Source organism: Pseudophryne corroboree, chromosome 1 (assembly GCF_028390025.1).
Source record: "Pseudophryne corroboree isolate aPseCor3 chromosome 1, aPseCor3.hap2, whole genome shotgun sequence".
NCBI classification, from domain to species: Eukaryota; Metazoa; Chordata; class Amphibia; order Anura; family Myobatrachidae; genus Pseudophryne; species Pseudophryne corroboree.
Genome location: NC_086444.1, coordinates 1,047,493,204 through 1,047,513,242, shown reverse-complemented (window position 1 = coordinate 1,047,513,242; position 20,039 = coordinate 1,047,493,204). Strand labels below are relative to the sequence as shown.

At 46.8% G+C, this 20,039-nt stretch overlaps 1 protein-coding gene across 1 annotated transcript in view; it reads right to left on the bottom strand.

Annotated features, from left to right (window-relative positions):
• MTMR7 (myotubularin related protein 7) overlaps window positions 1-20,039 on the bottom strand; it is a 126,137-nt gene that overhangs the window by 81,467 nt on the left and 24,631 nt on the right. Inside the window, exons 3-4 of the mRNA XM_063920843.1 lie at window positions 9,956-10,118; window positions 8,239-8,396 (exon numbers count right to left, since the gene is read on the bottom strand). Of these exons, the coding sequence (XP_063776913.1) occupies window positions 8,239-8,396; window positions 9,956-10,118 (321 nt within the window). The remainder of the gene's footprint in view (window positions 1-8,238; window positions 8,397-9,955; window positions 10,119-20,039) is intronic.

Genomic DNA, 20,039 nt, shown 5'->3' with positions numbered 1-20,039 from the left:
ATCAGTGATATGCAAAACATCTTTTATTACAATAATCATATATTGAATACTTTTCTGCCAGTTTTGGCTGTAACTTTGCATCATCGTAGTCAACACTGGAGTCAGACTCCGTGTCGGTATCAGTGTCTATTATTTTGGATAGTGGGCGTTTTGAGACTCTGAAGGTCCCTGCGACACAGGAACAGACATGGGTAGATTCCCTGTCTGTTCTCTAATCTTTTGTGCAATAAATTTACCTCAGCACTTAATTCCACATATCCAGTCAGGTGTCGGCGTTGTCGACGGAGACACCACACACACACATTTGCTCCATCTCCTCCTTAGAAGAGCCTTTTACCTCAGACATGTCGACACACACGTACCGACACACCACACACTCAGGGAATCCTCTTATCTGAAGACAGTTCCCTCACAAGGCCCTTTGGAGAGACAGAGAGAGAGTGTGCCAGCACACACCCAGCGCTAATACCCCAGGAAAAACACACAATGTGTTTACCCAGTAGCGCTGTAATACTATTATTTGCTGCCAATTATGTGCCCCCCCCCCCCCTCTTCACTGAAACCCCCTTTCACCGTGGATAAGCAGGGGAGAGTCCGGGGAGCTTCCTCTCAGCTGTGCTGTGGAGAAAATGGCGCTGGTGAGTGCTGAGGGAGAAGCCCCGCCCCCTCGGCGGCGGGCTTCTGTCCCGCTTAAATATAATAAAACTGGCGGGGGCTCTTTATATATACAGTGCCTAGCTGTATATATATCTCTTTTGCCAGAAATGAGGTTTATATTGCTGCCCAGGGCGCCCCCCCTGCGCCCTGCACCCTTATAGTGACTGCCGTGTGTGAGGTGTGTGGGAGCAATGGCGCACAGCTGCACTGTTGTGCGTTACCTCAGTGAAGATCATGAAGTCTTCTGCCGCCTCTGAAGTCTTCTTTTCTTCTCATACTCACCCGGCTTCTATCTTCCGGCTCTGTGAGGAGGACGGCGGCGCGGCTCCGGGACGAACTCCAGGGTGAGACCTGTGTTCTGACTCCCTCTGGAGCTAATGGTGTCCAGTAGCCTAAGAAGCAGAGCCTTGAAACTCACAGAAGTAGGTCTGCTTCTCTCCCCTCAGTCCCTCGATGCAGGGAGTCTGTTGCCAGCAGGCTCCCTGAAAATAAAAAAACCTAACAAATACACTTTCTGTCAGAAAGCTCAGGAGAGCTCTCTGAAAAGCACCCAGTCTCCTCTGGGCACACTATCAAACTGAGGTCTGGAGGAGGGGCATAGAGGGAGGAGCCAGTGCACACCAGATCTAAAGTCTTTCTTAAAGTGCCCATGTCTCCTGTGGAGCCCGTCTATCCCCATGGTCCTTACAGAGTCCCCAGCATCCTTTAGGACGTAAGAGAAAAACTATTAACACTTTTGAAAGCAATCCCACTTTGCAGCATTCTTCCACGCCTGCCTAAAACATTTGCACAGTGTGTGTATATATATATATATATATATATATACATACATACATACATACATACAGTGTGTGTGTACATATATCTTGTAAATATCTCTTGGCAGTGTTTTATACCCGCCCTATTATCTTTTTCCTCTGTCCCATTCTCTCCCTTTTCCCTTTGTTCTCTCTCTTCTCACTCCCAACACTCTTTCTCTCTCTTGTTTCCAATTCTTGCATGCGTAGCTCACTGACTTAAAATCCCAGATTTATCCTTAAAGGGCACACCGTAATTTCTAAACGTGAATGGTTGGATGGTTTGTTGGTTGAGTGAGAGGTGTCCATGCAGGGACGTATTAACAGAGGAAGAGGCTCGTGTGCAGCCCCCTCCGTCCAGGCCCCCTCCTAGCTGGCAGTGCAGTAAAACCTGAGCAATAGGGGCACAGACTTTATTACACATGCGCAAAGCCCTGGGGAAATGGGCAAAGTGGCCATTTTACCGGAAAATAGCATTTTAATACCTACCTGTAAATCCTTTTCTCGTAGTCCATAAGGGATATTGGGGGAAACTAGTACGATGGGGTATAGACAGGGTCCCAAGGAGCCAGTGCACTTTAAATTTTCTTCACTGGGTGTGCTGGCTCCTCCTCTCTATGCCCCCTCCCACAGGCAGTGATAAGTAAAAAAAAACGTGCCCAAAGGAGAAAGGACATACTGTATATGAGAGAAGGAACATAATAACAGAAAGGGTGGTGAGATTTACTCACCAGCACAACACTAACATGCAACAACCAGCAACGGTTGATAACAACAGCAGCAACAGCCGAACAGGTAACTATAGAACAAGAACCTGCAGAAAAGTCCACGCACTGAGGCGGGTGCCCAATATCCCTTATGGACTACGACAAAAAGGATTTACGGTAGGTATTAAAATCCTATTTTCTCTAGCATCCATAAACGATATTGGGGGAAACTAGTACAATGGGGACGTCCCATAGCTTCCAGAACGGGCGGGAACGTGCGGAGACTGCTGCAGCACCGCCTGCCCAAACTGGGTATCCTCTTTGGCCAGGGTATCAAATGTGTAGAACTTCACAAAAGTGTTCTTCCCGACCAGGTAGCAGCTCGGCATAGTTGCAAGGCCGAGACTCCAAGGGCAGTCGCCCAGGAAGAGCCCACTGATCTAATAGAGTGAACCTTTAGAGACTAAGGAACAGGTAAGGCTGCCGACGCATAGGCTTGTTGGATAGTAAGCCTAATCCAATGAACGATGGACTGCTTTGAAGCAGGGCAACCCTTCTTCTGCGTATCATAGAGCTCTGTCCTCGTAAAAGACCAAGTAGGGACTTTTACACAATAAGGCCCCCAATTCTGAAACAAGTCGAGCAGAAGCCAGGGCCCGTAACATCACTGTCTTTCTTGTGAGGTACTTGTCTTCTACCGTCATCAGAGGTTCATACCAGGGGACTTTAGAAATTTCAACCTTACATCCAAATCCCAGGGAGCCGCAGGCGGCACAAAGGGAGGTTATATGTGTAGTACATATGTGTAGTTATATGCAAGAAGGTCTGAACTTCTGGCAACACTGCCAATTTCTTCTGAAAGAAAATGGAGAGAGCTGAAATCTGAACCTTAATGGAACCCAGACGTAAGCCCTTATCCACACCAGCCTGCAGGAAACGTCCCAAGTGAAACTCTGCAGGCGGAAACGTGCATTCCTCGCACCAAGAGACATACCTCCTCCAGATATGATGATAGTGTTTTGACGTTTGACGTCACAGGTTTCCTGGCCTGGACCATGGTTGCAATAACCTTCTTGGAAAGGCCTTTGTGAGCTAGGATGTTTCGCTCAACCTCCATGCCGTCAAACGAAGTAGCCGTAAGTCCGGGTAGACGAACGGTCCTTGTTGAAGAACGCTTTTAGTGGTAGAGGACAAGGGTCTTCGACGGACATGACCAGAAGATCCGCGTACCACGCCCTCCGAGGCCAATCCGGGGCAATCAGAATTGCCTGGACACCTTGATTCCTGATTCGCTTTAGCACTCTTGGGAGCAATGGGATCGGAGGAAACAGGTAGACCAGCCGGTACGGCCAAGGCGACGCCAGTGCATCCACCGCTCTCACCTGAGGGTCCCTGGTCCGCGAGCAATACCAGTGAAGTTTCTTGTTGAGACGAGAAGCCATTGTGTCTATTTGAGGGCAACCCCACCAGTCGATGATCTGCTGGAACACCAGATGGTAGAGGCCCCACTCCCCCGGGTGGAGATCCTGGCGACTCAGGAAGTCCGCCTCCCAGTTGTCCACACCCGGAATGAAGATTGCCGACATGGCTCTTGGGTTTCTTTCCCCCCAAGGGAGTATCATTGACATCTCTCACATGCAGGCTCTGCTTTTTGTTCCTTCTTGTCGATTGATATACGCCACTGCCGTGGCGTTGTCCGTCTGAACCTGGATCGCGTGATCCTTGAGCAGAGGAGACGCTTGAAGTAGAGCATTGTAGATCGCCCGAAGTTCCAGAATGTTGATTGGAAGGAGGCTTTCGTGGGAAGAACACCTGCCCTGGAACGGCTCCCCTTGGGTGACAGCTCCCCATCCTCGCAGACTCGCATCCATCATGAGGAGGGTCCAATCCTGAATTTCGATCCTGAATTTCAAAACTCCTGCCCTCCAGGAGAATGGAGGACTGAAGCCACCACAAGAGGGAAATCCTGGCCTCAGGTGACAGCCGAATTATCCAGTGCATCTGGAGATGTGATCCGGACCACTTGCTCAGTAGATCCAATTGAAATGTTCTGGCGTGGAACCTCCCATATTGGATTGCCTCGTATGAGGCGACCATCTTCCCCAACAATCTGATGCAAAGATGAATGGAAACTTGAGCAGGTCGGAGCACCATGCGGACCATCTCCTGAAGTGTTCTCGCCTTGTCCTCTGGTAGAAATACCTTCTGTGCCACAGTATCCAGCAACATCCCCAGGAACAGGAGCCACTGAGTTGGCTCCAGGTGGGATTTCTGTAAGTTGAGGATCCACCCATGGTCGGACAGAAGACAGATGGTGCGGTCGATATGGAGCAAGAAAAGTTCCCTGGATCTTGCCTTTATCAGGAGATCGTCTAGATAAGGCACCACCTTTATCCCTTGGATCCGGAGTTGAAGCATCATCTCCGCCATCACCTTCATGAATACCCTTGGTGCTGTTGACAGGCCAAAGGGTAGTTCCTGGAACGGGAAGTGATCGTCCAGCAAGGCAAACCGCAGGTATACCTGATGAGGAGGCCAAATCAGAATGTGGAGATAGGTGTCCTTGATATCCAAGGAGACCATAAATTTCTGGTCTTCCAGGCCCGCAATAACTGCACGCAGGGATTCTATCGTGAACTTGAACACTTTTAAATAAGGATTTAAGGCTTTCAGATTCAGATTGGGTCTGACCGAACCGTCTGGCTCCGGCACCACAAACAAGTTTGAGTAAACCCCTTGCCACGTTGCGGTAGAGGTACTGGAACAATGACGTGTGGTTGGACCAATTTTGGATAGCCTGTAACATAACTTGCATATCCTCCAAAGCTGAATTGACCTTCCTGACCCAGGCATCCTGGCAGGAGGATTCCCAGACGTGGCTGAAGTGACGCAGTCGAGCTCCCACCTCGAGATCCCCTCTGGGTAGGTTGGCACCGTCATGCTGAGGCTTTAGTGGAAGCAGAACTGATGGACTGTTCCTGGGGACTGGTACTTGCAGGTTTTCTGGACTTACCTCTGGTACCTCTAGCCGCACTGGAGGCACCTCTGGCCTTTGATCGAAATGTGCAAGACCAAAAGGACTGGACAGAAGGTCCCAGATAGGAACGTCTCGCCAGCGGGGCCCCAGAGGGGAGAAACGTGGATTTCCCGGCAGTAACCTTGGAAATCCAGGCATCTAGCTCAACACCAAAAAGCCAATTCCCCAGAAAAGGGGAGGGACTCCACATTACATTTGGATTCTACGCCTGCAATCCAATAACGCAACCACAAGGCCCTGCGCGCCGACACCGCCATGGCCGACGTCCGAGCATTAATGTTCCCCATCTCCTTGAGGGAATCACAGAGGACACGAGTAATGTCTAGAATGTGTTTTAGAAGGGTAACCATGGTAATTAAGGGCATATCCCCGAGAGGCCCCCCTGAATTTGCATGGCCCAAGAATGAATGGCATGAGTCATCCAGCAACCCGCAATGACCTGTCTTTGTGAAAGGCCGGCTGCAGTGTATATAGATTTTAGGGTAGTTTCTATTTTTCTATCCCCAGGCTCCTTCATAGTATATGAGCCTGGGGCAGGCAGCACCGCCTTTTTAGACAGGCGAGAGACGGAGACATCCACCCCAGGGGGTTCCTCCCAAAACTTTCTACCTTGAGGAGCAAATGGGAAAGTGCGCCAAAACTTTTTGGACACTTGAAATTTTATGTCTGGATTCTTCCAGGCCTGTTTGAATAAGTAATCTAACTCTGTAGATTCAGGGAAAGTGACATTGGGCTTGTTTTGTACAAAGAAAAACGACTGCTGTGAAGAAGCATCCTCTAGATGGAGCTGCAACACATCCCTTATAGCCAAAATGAGGGCTTCAATACCCTGAGAAGAATCAGTATCCCCACTAACAGGATCCAGGTCATCCCCATCATCCTGGACATCATCATCTGTATCAGAAAGCAGAGCAGGTAAACCACGCTTCTGGGGACCAGCAGGTGAGGGGGGGGGGGGGGCTGTGCATCAGCCCTAGCAGCTAAATCTACAACAGCTTGTTGCAGTAGCTGAGTTTTCTGCACATTAGCAGTGAGCTGGGATGACATGTCTGACATCATAGTTTTAAGAGACCCTAACCAGTGGGGCTCTGGACCCTCTCCCCCAACCTCTTCACTAATTTGTGAAGATTGGCTACATTGCTCACATGAAACAAAGTCACTATACAATGGAGAGAATCTGGTGTGACAGATACTGCACAGCTTATGCTTACCCATATTTCACAGTAAGTACAAACACATACACTTACACACAGACAGTTATAATGCAAGCCTGCCCTACTGTATGTGAGGGGAGACACAGAGAAAGGGAGAAATACCAGCACACCCCAGGGAGGGTCCCATACATTGTGCCTGTGATCAGCTGCACTGTGAACCGGGGACCCCCCTAGCAGGGACCCCGGTGTGTACTCACCACCGATTGCACCTTCAGGCAGCGTTAGGGGTGTGTGGCGTGCTGCAGCTGCGACAGCCAAGACGCAGTGCCCCGCTGTACAAACAGCGCCTCAGGACGGTGGTCCTGCAGCGGGGAAGCGCCTCTGCACTTCGCAAGGCCGGTGACACCCCCACTAACTCCCACAGCTCAGGTATGCTGTTTTTCTAAACTGCCTGTGGGAGGGGGCATAGAGGGGAGAAGCCAGCACACCCAGTAAAGAAAATTTAAAGTGCACTGGCTCCTTTGGACCCGGTCTATACCCCATCGTACTAGTTTCCCCCAATATCCCTTATGGATGCTAGAGAAATATCCTTACTGTGCATTTGCAAAACACAGAGATAATGGCCACCGTGCCATTTTTCCCAGGGATTTGTGGAGAAGTTCTGCCGCCTAAGGGGAATTGAAAAATAAGGTAGGGGGTGAGCGGTGTGGCCCCCTCTGGACCCAGGGGCCCATGTGCACAGCACACACTGCACCCATTATAGATACGCCACCGGGTCCATGTGGGGAGACCATATATTTGTTCTGTGAGAGTTGTGGGCTGCAGACAGGCACGTCTTTCTCCAGCATACATGGATCACTAGGTGCAGTTTGATGTGCAAGGCAATATGATGTTGTGGCTGTTGTGAGGGCCTGTGTGCACCTTCCTTTAAGTTTGGTGAGAGAACTGTCACCATCTGCACAAGACTAAAACAGTAGCCAAGTCCATAGTAAATAAGTATGGGCCTATTTCAGACCTGATCGCTGCAGCAAAATTGTTCTTTAAATCTAACTCTCTCTGCCCAGCATGGCCTCAGGAATTAAGATGCCAAAGTCTCTGTTACTGCCTACAGGATGGAAGACGCCGGCTGAGATACACACTGAAAGCTGTCCCGACACGCCTGCAGTTATGCTGCCACTTTCCATTATTTTCCATTATCTCGCCCAAGCACTTACTGACCGTCAATCAATTTGCAAATAATCCTTTAGACACAGTTTACGGATATGGAGGCTAATTCAGGTTGGATCGCAAATCGCAATCCAACCAGAATTTTTACGATCGCCCCGCGGGCACATGCACATCGCCCATCCTTTGCCCACACTTTCTGGGATTGCGGTGTGTAGGGTCCAATGCCGGGTCCCACCCAGAAAAGGACCCGTTTCCAATTCCCGGGAGAGACCCGGCATTGCGATCTGAAAGTGGTAATTGAGACAAAACTTACAATTCAATCTCCCCCTCTATTAAATCTATTATGTCTCCCACCTACTGTGTGCAGATGCAGCTACCAAGATACTCATGGCCAAGGTTATGCATCACTGGTGGAACCTCCACTACATCAGAAGTGTAGCCACTGAAGGATCCGGAGGTGAGCAGGGCACAGTGGCCACTCTCCTTTTTGTGAGCATATGCACAGGCCATTTTGGGCTTTACTGCCTATGGGGCCTAATGGAGATGTGGTTTGTAGGTGCGGCGCATGACACAAAGTACCAGTGTACTGCGATGAGCAAAGTGGAGACCGTGGGAGGGGAAAATGGCATCACCGGTCCTGCAAATTTTGCTGTTGGGTCCATAGAGGCCATGTCCAGCCCCTGCTGATCACGATATATAAATTGATTGTTTTCACTTACACGATAATCCCGATTGACATCACTGAGCTGCCACAGGCTCTTGGGAACCCCCATTCGAATGTATTCCTCACTTAAGTCAATTAGCTTCCAGCCTTCCTCTCGTTCTGCCTTGTCCAGCTTGGGATTGAAAGAAAAGCAATACAGCTCTTCATATTTAACTGGAAGTAAAACAAAACATATGGTACTATAAAAAGGCTTAGTATAAATGTAATTAATGAAATAAAGAGAAAATCAGCGTTTTCAGTTTTACAGAGTCAATAACTTATTTTTTCATTACTTCATTTAGTCTCATATTGCTGAAATAGTGTACATATATATAGTCAAGATGACACTAAGAAAACGCTGGTAATGTGATAAGGTTAGTTTATCAGCTCAGCTTCAGCTGCTTCAAAGTCCACTTCTGTATTCTTTAAGATTTCTCACTAGGGGCCTAGGGGGTCATTCCGAGTTGATCGCTAGCTGCATTCGTTCGCTGTGCAGCGATGAAGCAAAAAAAGGCACTTCTGCGCATGCGTATGCGGCGCACTGCGCACGCGCGTTGTACAACTGCAACGAACAAAGCAGTTTCACACAAGGTCTAGCGAAGCTTTTCAGTCACATTGCTGGCCGCAGAGTGATTGACAGGTAGAGGGCGTTTCTGTGTGTCAACTGACCGTATTCAGGGAGTATTCGGAAAAACGCAGGCGTGGCAGGGCGTGGTCGTGACGTCAAAACAGGAACTGAACAGTCTGAAGTGATCGCAAGCGCTGAGTAGGTATTGAGCTACACTAAAACTGCACAAAAAAAGTTTGCCGCCGCTCTGCGATCATTTCGTTCGCACTTTTGCTAAGCTAAAATACACTCCCAGTGGGAGGCGGCATAGCGTTTGCACGGCTGCTATGAACTGCTAGCGAGCGAACAACTCGGAATGACCACCTTAATTCAAACCTGATCGTAGCAGCAAATTTGTTAGCAGTTGGGCAAAACCATGGGGGTCATTCCGAGTTAATCGCTCGCTAGCAGTTTTTAGCAGCCGTGCAAACGCTATGCCGCCGCCCACTGGGAGTGTATTTTAGCTTAGCAGAAGTGCGAACGTTTTTATCGCAGAGCGCCTGCAAAACATTTTTGTATAGTTTTAGAGTAGCTCAAAACCTACGCAGCACTTGCGATCACTTCAGACTATTCAGTTCCGGATTTGACGTCACACACCCGCCCAGCGTTCGCCCAGCCACGCCTGCGTTTTCCCTGGCACGCCTGCGTTTTTCCGAACACTCCCTGAAAATGGTCAGTTGCCACCCAGAAACAACCATTTCATGTCAATCACTCTGCAGCAACCAGTGCAACTGAAATGCATCGCTAGACCCTGTGCAAAACTGCATCGTTCGTTGTGCCCGTATGTTGCGCGTGCGCATTGCGCCGCATACGCATGCGCAGAACTGCCATTTTTTTGCCTGATCGCTGCGTTACGAACAAATGCAGCTAGCGATCAACTCGGAATGACCACCCATGTGCACTGCAGGTGTGGAAGATATAACATGTGCAGAGAGAGTTAGATTTGTGTGGGTTATTTTGTTTCTGTACAGGGTAAATACTGGCTGCTTTATTTTTACCCTGCAATTTAGATTTCAGTTTGAACACACCCCACCCAACTGACTGGCAATGCAGACTGCACATGTGGATCACTAGGAGGATAATTACACAGACTATCTGTATCCCTCTACATCCATTCGTACAGTACCTGGCCTAGAGAGTCTGGCTAATGAGATGTAAATATCATGGCAGTCTCTTTCCTGCGGAATGATGAGCTGGATAACCTGGAAGTTTTTGCAGCGGAGAAGTAAAGGGCAGCCGGAGGCAGTTGTCGCTTGTTTCTCAATGGCAGAGATCTGGCTGTGAAGAATCTATGGGTATATATATATATATATATATATATATGCACACATATACATAATTATTAGAAAGAAGTAGGTCACAAAATATTAACATAACTTGTCTTAAGATGCGTGCACACTATGCAATACACTGCATGAGCCATATCACATAGTATTTTCCCTACCTTCCCGGGGCAGCTGATCTGGTGCATACACACTGTAAGATATCGCTAGTAATATTGTACAGTGATGTCATGCCGCGGCCGGCCCGTACATGCAGTTTTGGACCATACGTCCAAATTGAGCTGCATGCACAGCCGACAGCAGAGGCCGATAACAATGCGCTGGAGCGCGCATCTTTCATCGTTCGTAGCATACACACTGGCCAATATTACAAACGATATCGTTCAGAAGGGTGAAAATTAGCGATATTGCTTGTAATATCACATAGTGAGTATGCACCTGTAGTTAGGCTTAATCAGAACATATTGCACAGGATACATCAAAATGTTGTGAAATGAATAGAACGCATTTGTTGTCATAATAGTAAGAATTAAATACATTTCAAGACCAAACCAATATTTGCCTATAAACTAGTCATCCTGAATGCAGGTCACGTCCTGCCAATTAGTAGCTGGTTTGCCAATAACTGCAGTCACGGGCCCCAGATATATAAACAGCAATTGTCCTATTGGTTCAATCAGATACTTTTCAGGTGTGCAACTATTTTTGGAAGAACATTTTGCTTTTATGCATATTAAAAACGGCTCACTTCATAATAATAATAATAATAATAATAATAATAATAATCTATATATAAAAATGGATCTACTGTATGTGTGTATGTAAGTTCCAGTATAACTCTAGATTGCCTCGGGCAATTTACACCAAACTTGGTACGCATATGACTTACAATCTGGCAAAAAAATAAGATTTTACTCACCGGTAAATCTATTTCTCGTAGTCCGTAGTGGATGCTGGGAACTCCGTAAGGACCATGGGGAATAGACGGGCTCCGCAGGAGACTGGGCACTCTAAAAGAAAGATTAGGTACTATCTGGTGTGCACTGGCTCCTCCCTCTATGCCCCTCCTCCAGACCTCAGTTAGGATACTGTGCCCGGAAGAGCTGACACAATAAGGAAGGATTTTGAATCCCGGGTAAGACTCATACCAGCCACACCAATCACACCGTATAACTCGTGATACTATACCCAGTTAACAGTATGAAATATAACTGAGCCTCTCAACAGATGGCTCAACAATAACCCTTTAGTTAGGCAATAACTATATACAAGTATTGCAGACAATCCGCACTTGGGATGGGCGCCCAGCATCCACTACGGACTACGAGAAATAGATTTACCGGTGAGTAAAATCTTATTTTCTCTAACGTCCTAGTGGATGCTGGGAACTCCGTAAGGACCATGGGGATTATATCAAAGCTCCCAAACGGGCGGGAGAGTGCGGATGACTCTGCAACACCGAATGAGAGAACTCAAGGTCCTCCTCAGCCAGGGTATCAAATTTGTAGAATTTAGCAAACGTGTTTGCCCCTGACCAAGTTGCAGCTCGGCAAAGTTGTAAAGCCGAGACCCCTCGGGCAGCCGCCCAAGAAGAGCCCACTTTCCTCGTGGAATGGGCTTTTACTGATTTAGGATGCGGCTATCCAGCCGCAGAATGCGCAAGCTGAATTGTGCTACAAATCCAGCGAGCAATAGTCTGCTTAGAAGCAGGAGCACCTAGTTTGTTGGGTGCATACAGGATAAAAAGCGAGTCAGTTTTCCTGACTCCAGCTGTCCTGGAAACATAAATTTTCAAGGCCCTGACTACGTCCAGTAACTTGGAATCTTCCAAGTCCCTAGTAGCCGCAGGCACTACAATAGGTTGGTTCAAGTGAAAAGCTGATACCACCTTAGGGAGAAACTGGGGACGAGTCCTCAATTCTGCCCTATCCATATGGAAAATCAGATAAGGGCTTTTACATGACAAAGCCGCCAATTCTGACACACGCCTGGCCAAGGCCAATAACATGACCACTTTCCACGTGAGATATTTCAGATCCACAGTTTTAAGTGGCTCAAACCAATGTGATTTCAGGAAACTCAACACCACGTTGAGATCCCAAGGTGCCACAGGAGGCACAAAAGGGGGCTGAATATGTAGCACTCCCTTTACAAATGTCTGAACTTCAGGCATTGAAGCCAGTTCTTTCTGGAAGAAAATCGACAGAGCCGAAATCTGGACCTTAATGGAACCCAATTTTAGGCCCAAAGTCACTCCCGACTGTAGGAAGTGCAGAAAACGACCCAGCTGAAATTCCTCTGTAGGGGCCTTCCTGGCCTCACACCACGTAACATATTTTCGCCAAATACGGTGATAATGGTTTGCGGTTACTTCTTTCCTGGCTTTTATCAGCGTAGGAATGACTTCCTCCGGAATGCCCTTTTCCTTTAGAATCCGGAATTCAACCGCCATGCCGTCAAACGCAGCCGCGGTAAGTCTTGGAACAGACAGGGCCCCTGCTGTAGCAGATCCTGTCTGAGCGGTAGAGGCCATGGGTCCTCTGATATCATTTCTTGAAGTTCTGGGTACCAAGCTCTTCTTGGCCAATCCGGAACCACGAGTATCGTTCTTACTCCTCGCCTTCTTATTATTCTCAGTACCTTTGGTATGAGAGGCAGAGGAGGGAACACATAAACCGACTGGTACACCCACGGTGTCACTAGAGCGTCCACAGCTATCGCCTGAGGGTCCCTTGACCTGGCGCAATATCTCTTTAGCTTTTTGTTGAGGCGGGACGCCATCATGTCCACCTGTGGCCTTTCCCAACGGTTTACCAACAGTTTGAAGACTTCTGGATGAAGTCCCCACTCTCCCGGGTGTAGGTCGTGTCTGCTGAGGAAGTCTGCTTCCCAGTTGTCCACTCCCGGAATGAACACTGCTGACAGTGCTACGACGTGATTTTCCGCCCATCGGAGAATCCTTGTGGCTTCTGCCATCGCCATCCTGCTTCTTGTGCCGCCCTGTCGGTTTACATGGGCGACTGCCGTGATGTTGTCTGATTGGATCAGTACCGGCTGGTTTTGAAGCAGGGGCCTTGCCTGACTTAGGGCATTGTAAATGGCCCTCAGTTCCAGAATATTTATGTGTAGGGACGACTCCTGACTTGACCAAAGTCCTTGGAAATTTCTTCCCTGTGTGACTGCCCCCCAGCCTCGAAGGCTGGCATCCGTGGTCACCAGGACCCAGTCCTGTATGCCGAATCTGCGGCCCTCTAGAAGATGAGCACTCTGCAGCCACCACAGCAGAGACACCCTGGTCCTTGGAGACAGGGTTATCAGCCGATGCATCTGAAGATGCGATCCCGACCACTTGTCCAAGAGGTCCCACTGGAAGGTTCTTGCATGGAACCTGCCGAATGGAATTGCTTCGTATGAAGCCACCATTTTTCCCAGGACTCGTGTGCAGTGATGCACCGATACCTGTTTTGGTTTCAGGAGGTCTCTGACTAGAGATGACAGCTCCTTGGCTTTCTCCTGCGGGAGAAACACTTTTTTCTGTTCTGTGTCCAGAACCATCCCCAGGAACAGTAGGCGTGTGGAAGGAACCAACTGTGACTTTGGAATGTTTAGAATCCATCCGTGCTGTTGTAGCACTTCCCGAGATAGTGCTACTCCGACCAACAACTGCTCCTTGGACCTCGCCTTTATAAGGAGATCGTCCAAGTACGGGATAATTAAAACTGCCTTTTTTCGAAGGAGTATCATCATTTCTGCCATTACCTTGGTAAACACCCTCGGTGCCGTGGACAGTCCAAACGGCAGTGTCTGGAATTGGTAATGGCAATCCTGTACCACAAATCTGAGGTACTCCTGGTGAGGATGGTAAATGGGGACATGCAGGTAAGCATCCTTGATGTCCAGGGATACCATGTAATCCCCCTCGTCCAGGCTTGCAATAACCGCCCTGAGCGATTCCATCTTGAACTTGAATTTTTTTATGTATGTGTTCAAGGATTTCAAATTTAAAATTGGTCTCACCGAACCGTCCGGTTTCGGTACCACAAACAGTGTGGAATAGTAACCCCGTCCTTGTTGAAGTAGGGGCACCTTGACTATCACCTGCTGGGAATACAGCTTGTGAATTGCCTCTAGCACAGCCTCCCTGCCCGAGGGAGTTGTCGGCAAGGCAGATTTGAGGAAACGGCGGGGGGGAGACGCCTCGAATTCCAGCTTCGAGATACTACTTGAAGGATCCAGGGATCCACCTGTGAGCGAGCCCACTGATCACTGAAATTTTTGAGGCGGCCCCCCACCGTACCTGGCTCCGCCTGTGGAGCCCCACTGTCATGCGGCGGACTTGGAAGAAGCGGGGGAGGACTTTTGTTCCTGGGAACCTGCTGTTTGTTGCAGCTTTTTTCCCCTACCTCTGCCTCTAGACAGAAAGGACCTGCCTTTTCCCCGCCTGTTTTTCTGGGGTCGAAAGGACTGTACCTGATAATACGGCGCTTTCTTAGGCTGTGAGGGGACATGGGGCAAAAATGCTGACTTCCCAGCTGTTGCTGTGGAAACTAGGTCTGAGAGACCATCCCCGAATAACTCCTCACCCTTATAAGGCAAAACTTCCATGTGCCTTTTCGAATCTGCATCCCCTGTCCACTGCCGAGTCCATAAGCCTCTCCTAGCAGAAATGGACAATGCACTTATTCTAGATGCCAGCCGGCAGATCTCCCTCTGTGCATCTCTCATGTATAAGACTGAGTCTTTTATATGCTCTACGGTTAGCAATATAGTGTCCCTGTCTAGGGTATCAATATTTTCCGACAGGGAATCTGACCATGCAGCAGCAGCACTGCACATCCATGCTGAAGCAATAGCTGGTCTCAGTATAATGCCTGAGTGTGTATATACAGACTTCAGGATCGCCTCCTGCTTTCTATCAGCAGGTTCCTTTAGGGCGGCCGTATCCGGAGACGGTAGTGCCACCTTTTTTGACAAACGTGTGAGCGCTTTATCCACCCTAGGGGGTGTTTCCCAACGTGACCTATCCTCTGGCGAGAAAGGGAACGCCATTAGTAACTTTTTAGAAATTACCAATTTTTTATCGGGGAAAGCCCACGGTTCTTCACACAGTTCATTTAATTCTTCAGATGGGGGAAAAACTATTGGTAGTTTTTTCTCCCCAAACATAATACCCTTTTTTGAGGTACCTGGGTTTATATCAGAAATGTGTAATACCTCTTTCATTGCCTCAATCATGCAACGAATGGCCCTAGTGGACATTAAATTAGACTCTTCGTCGTCGACACTGGTATCAGTATAATAACTGTGCTGATCAAATTAAATATATAATAAAGAAAAATACCTCATTACTCTTGGTAGATGAATTACTTCAGGATAGTATTAACCCTATAGGACCCACATTGTTCCGTAAGGCAGAAAATTTAAGATCTAAGTTAGTACCTAGTCATTTTTATAAAAAACCTGAAATAACATCATTAAAATCTTGGCTCCCAGAGAGACCTATGGGTTTCCACAAATGTGGGAAAACTTCTTGCTTATCTTGTAAGTCTGTGCCTAGGAAAAGCACTGAAGTAATATCAACAAGAACAAAAGAAATATTTAAAATTAAGGACTTTTTAAATTGTATGTCGACATTTGTAATCTATATAATTACGTGCCAATGCGGTAAACAATATGTTGGCCGCACTACTAGAACCCTCCATATAAGATACATGGAGCACAGAAGGAATGTCTTCAAAAAAGCAAAACATCCATTATCAACTCATATAGCAAATTGCCAGGATGCTGACTTTGATGATATTAAAATGTTAGCTGTGGAACAGATTAAAACAACCAAACGAGGTGGAGATAGATACAGTATGCTTTGCAGACGTGAAGCATATTGGATTTTTAGGATGGACTCTTTAGTACCGGGGGGATTAAATGATACTGTAGAACTGAATGGGGTATAAAATAAAATAATAATGACTGAATATTACATAGAGTGGGGCCCCAAAGATCTTCATTATCCTCCTCTTGGAACTCTGTATAAACTTTTTTCTGAAAACTATTAATTTAATATAATAAAATCTGGTGGATATAAAATAATAATAAGGATAAAATTAAATATAATAAAATAGAATAAAATGGAATAATGTATATGTTTTCCTATATTCAATGGATATAGAATGGATATAATATATATATAATATATAAAATATATATATATATATTCAATCTGTGGGTCACATCCCCCCATTATATAAAAATTATAAAAATTATAAAGAAAATTTTGTCTCTCTTTTCATTTACTTATTTACTTATTATTTATATTTATTATTTTTTAATGGGAAAATAACTGTTATTATTATTATTATTATTATTATTATTTATTCATTTAGTAATATATATATATTTTTTATTATATATATATTTTTTGTTTGTTGTTATATATATATATACATGAATACATGTGTATATATTTCACTTTGTTTCGGTTCTGGTTTTTGTCTGTAAAATGTATTTAAGAATATGGAAGATATAATGGATTGAAGAAGGGTGGGGATTATCGGAGCCAGCTGAGGGGGGCGAACGTGGTGGCTGGCCTGACTATAACTCACCGTGCGCCGGATTGTTTGTGGCGGGTGGTGTGTGTGATCCGGCTGGTTGCCATGGGCGACCTCGGCTGGTTCTGTGGATCTCTCACCCGAGTAGATTTACTCTATTAAAATGTACCTTATCATAATTTATAGTTTAGAATTTATATTATGATTTATTTTTTTTTTTATATATATACATATATTGTGTCTATATATAAGTATATAAGTTTATAAGCATATTTTTCAGGTTATACGAATGATATGGATACGTGTGCAGCACTGAATGAATTAACTAATGAATTTACCAATGAATATTGTTTTATGTCCTTTTGTATATATATTGTATATGTTTGCTTTTTAGAAATCATGTTTAAAATTGTGGCTAAATAATATGTGAATAGATTAATTAAACCCAGGATTACCGGGTGATACCATCCAGAGAATATACCAATGAGTTAATACACAGCTTGATAAATAATTAGTCAATTGGAACGCATAGAATCCCAGTAAATGAGAATTAAAATGAGGTATGGACCGCAATACTGACGTATGCGCTATGAGGGAGGCGCAAGATTTAAATTCCCGTACCATTGCAGTGCATACATGGACACTGAGGAAGCCGCTGAGCTGTATATTCAAGCGGGGAAACGCGTTTGTCGGATGCACTGCTAAAGAGCTTGTTGGTGAGACACCTTCATATCTTACTGGCCGGCCAGAGATATCAACACCTACGGACAACATCGGATATAAAAGACCTTGCGGATAAACATCTGAAAATATACCTGTTATCCACCAGGCAGTGGACTCCGGATAAGGCTGTTTTTGGAAGCGACAGCCGGGAGAGGTATCTATGGGATATGTGCAAAATCATATATCTGTGCACAGCACTATTAGAAAATCCTAACCGCAAAACATAATTATTATTATAATTCACACTTATTGAAAATTAATAGTGTGATGAAACTTACCGGGACGGTATAAACTTATTAACTGTATGCATCTATGAAAAGAACTGCAACTTGCATAACTAATTTCCGGATAATTTATTATAATAACTGAGGAAAAATACTTATCAGCTGGACATTTCTACTGACTGATAACATCTATGCGGCTATGATTTATTGTCACAAGCATACAAAGCAATAACATCTAGCTTTAAATTCAGCAGTATATAATTATATAAAATCAGTAAGGAACAGCTTTCTCTGGTTTGGTGTATTAAGCGGAATTTTCCGGTGGGATATATAGCTTAATTAATATATATTGTTTTTATATGTTGTGGATATGAAGGATACATTTTAAATATGTTATTAATTAAAACACTTTTAGTGTAAAAGTACCAGCGCTGTTCTTCTTTTTTCGGTATCAGTATCCGTGTCGACATCTGTGTCTGCCATCTGAGGTAGTGGGCGCTTTAGAGCCCCTGATGGCCTTTGAGTCGTCTGGGCAGGCACGAGCTGAGAAGCCGGCTGTCCCGCATTTGGCATGTCGTCAAATTTTTTATGTAAGGAGTCGACACTTGCACGTAATTCCTTCCATAAGTCCATCCACTCAGGTGTCTTCCCCGCAGGGGGTGACATCACATTTATAGGCATCTGCTCTGCCTCCACATAAGCCTCCTCATCAAACATGTCGACACAGTCGTACCGACACACCGCACACACACAGGGAATGCTCTTAACAGGAGACAGGACCCCACAAAAGCCCTTTGGGGAGACAGAGAGAGAGTATGCCAGCACACACCAGAGCGCTATATAATGCAGGGACTAACTGAATTATGTCCCCTTATAGCTGCTATAAGTTATACTGCGCCTAAATGTAGTGCCCCCCCTCTCTTTTTTACCCTTTCTGTAGTGCAGACTGCAGGGGAGAGCCAGGGAGCTTCCTTCCAGCGGAGCTGTGAGGGAGAAATGGCGCCAGTGTGCTGAGGGAGATAGCTCCGCCCCTTTTTCGGCTGACTTTTCTCCCGCTTTTTTATGGATTCTGGCAGGGGTAATTATCACATATATAGCCTCTGGGGCTATATATTGTGATTATTTTGCCAGCCAAGGTGTTTATATTGCTGCTCAGGGCGCCCCCCCCCAGCGCCCTGCACCCATCAGTGACCGGAGTGTGAGGTGTACAGAGGAGCAATGGCGCACAGCTGCAGTGCTGTGCGCTACCTTGGTGAAGACTGAAGTCTTCTGCCGCCGATTTTCCGGACCATCTTCATGCTTCTGGCTCTGTAAGGGGGACGGCGGCGCGGCTCCGGGAACGAACACCAAAGACGGGTCCTGCGGTCGATCCCTCTGGAGCTAATGGTGTCCAGTAGCCTAAGAAGCCCAAGCTAGCTGCAAGCATGTAGGTTCGCTTCCTCTCCCCTTAGTCCCTCGTTGCAGTGAGCCTGTTGCCAGCAGGTCTCACTGTAAAATAAAAAAACTAAAATATACTTTCTTTCTAGGAGCTCAGGAGAGCCCCTAGTGTGCATCCAGCTCGGCCGGGCACAGAAATCCAACTGAGGTCTGGAGGAGGGGCATAGAGGGAGGAGCCAGTGCACACCAGATAGTACCTAATCTTTCTTTTAGAGTGCCCAGTCTCCTGCGGAGCCCGTCTATTCCCCATGGTCCTTACGGAGTTCCCAGCATCCACTAGGACGTCAGAGAAATACTGTGGGGGTAAGACACCCCCTGCACCGCTAGGGGTGGGGGGTGGGAAGGGGGTGACATGTAAAAATCCATAGGTTTGGGCATAACTCTGGAATGCCAGGAGCAATGTACACCAAATTGGTACACATACTGTATGACTTACAATCTGGAAAAAAAATACTGTGGGGGTAAGACACCCCTTAGCACCCCTAGGGGTGGGGGTGGGAAGGGGGTGACATGTAAAAATCCATAGTTTTCCCCATAACTCTGGAATGCCTGCGGCAATTTGCACAGAGGCACACACAGGTAGGGGCAGAGTCACCCACATGTAAGGGCAGAGTCACCTACGTGTAAGGGCAGATGCACCCACAGGTAGGGGCAGGGGCACACCCGGGTAGCGGCAATGGCACCCACATGTAATGGCAGAGGCACCCACGGGTAAGGATAGAAGCACATACGGGTACGGGCAGAGGCACTCACGGGTAGGGGCAGAGGCACTCACAGGTAGAGGCAGAGGCACACACGGGTAGGGGCATAGGCATACGGGTAGGAGCAGAGGCACTTACGGGTATGGCCAGATGTACACACGGGTAGAGGCACATGCACACACAGGTAGGGGCAGAGGCATATGTTAGTGTCGAAGCTAAGCAAGGAGACCTAGGGCCCTTTGACTTAGAGTCAGCCTGCAAACCTAACATATTTAACAACGGGCGGAGCTTGGCCTG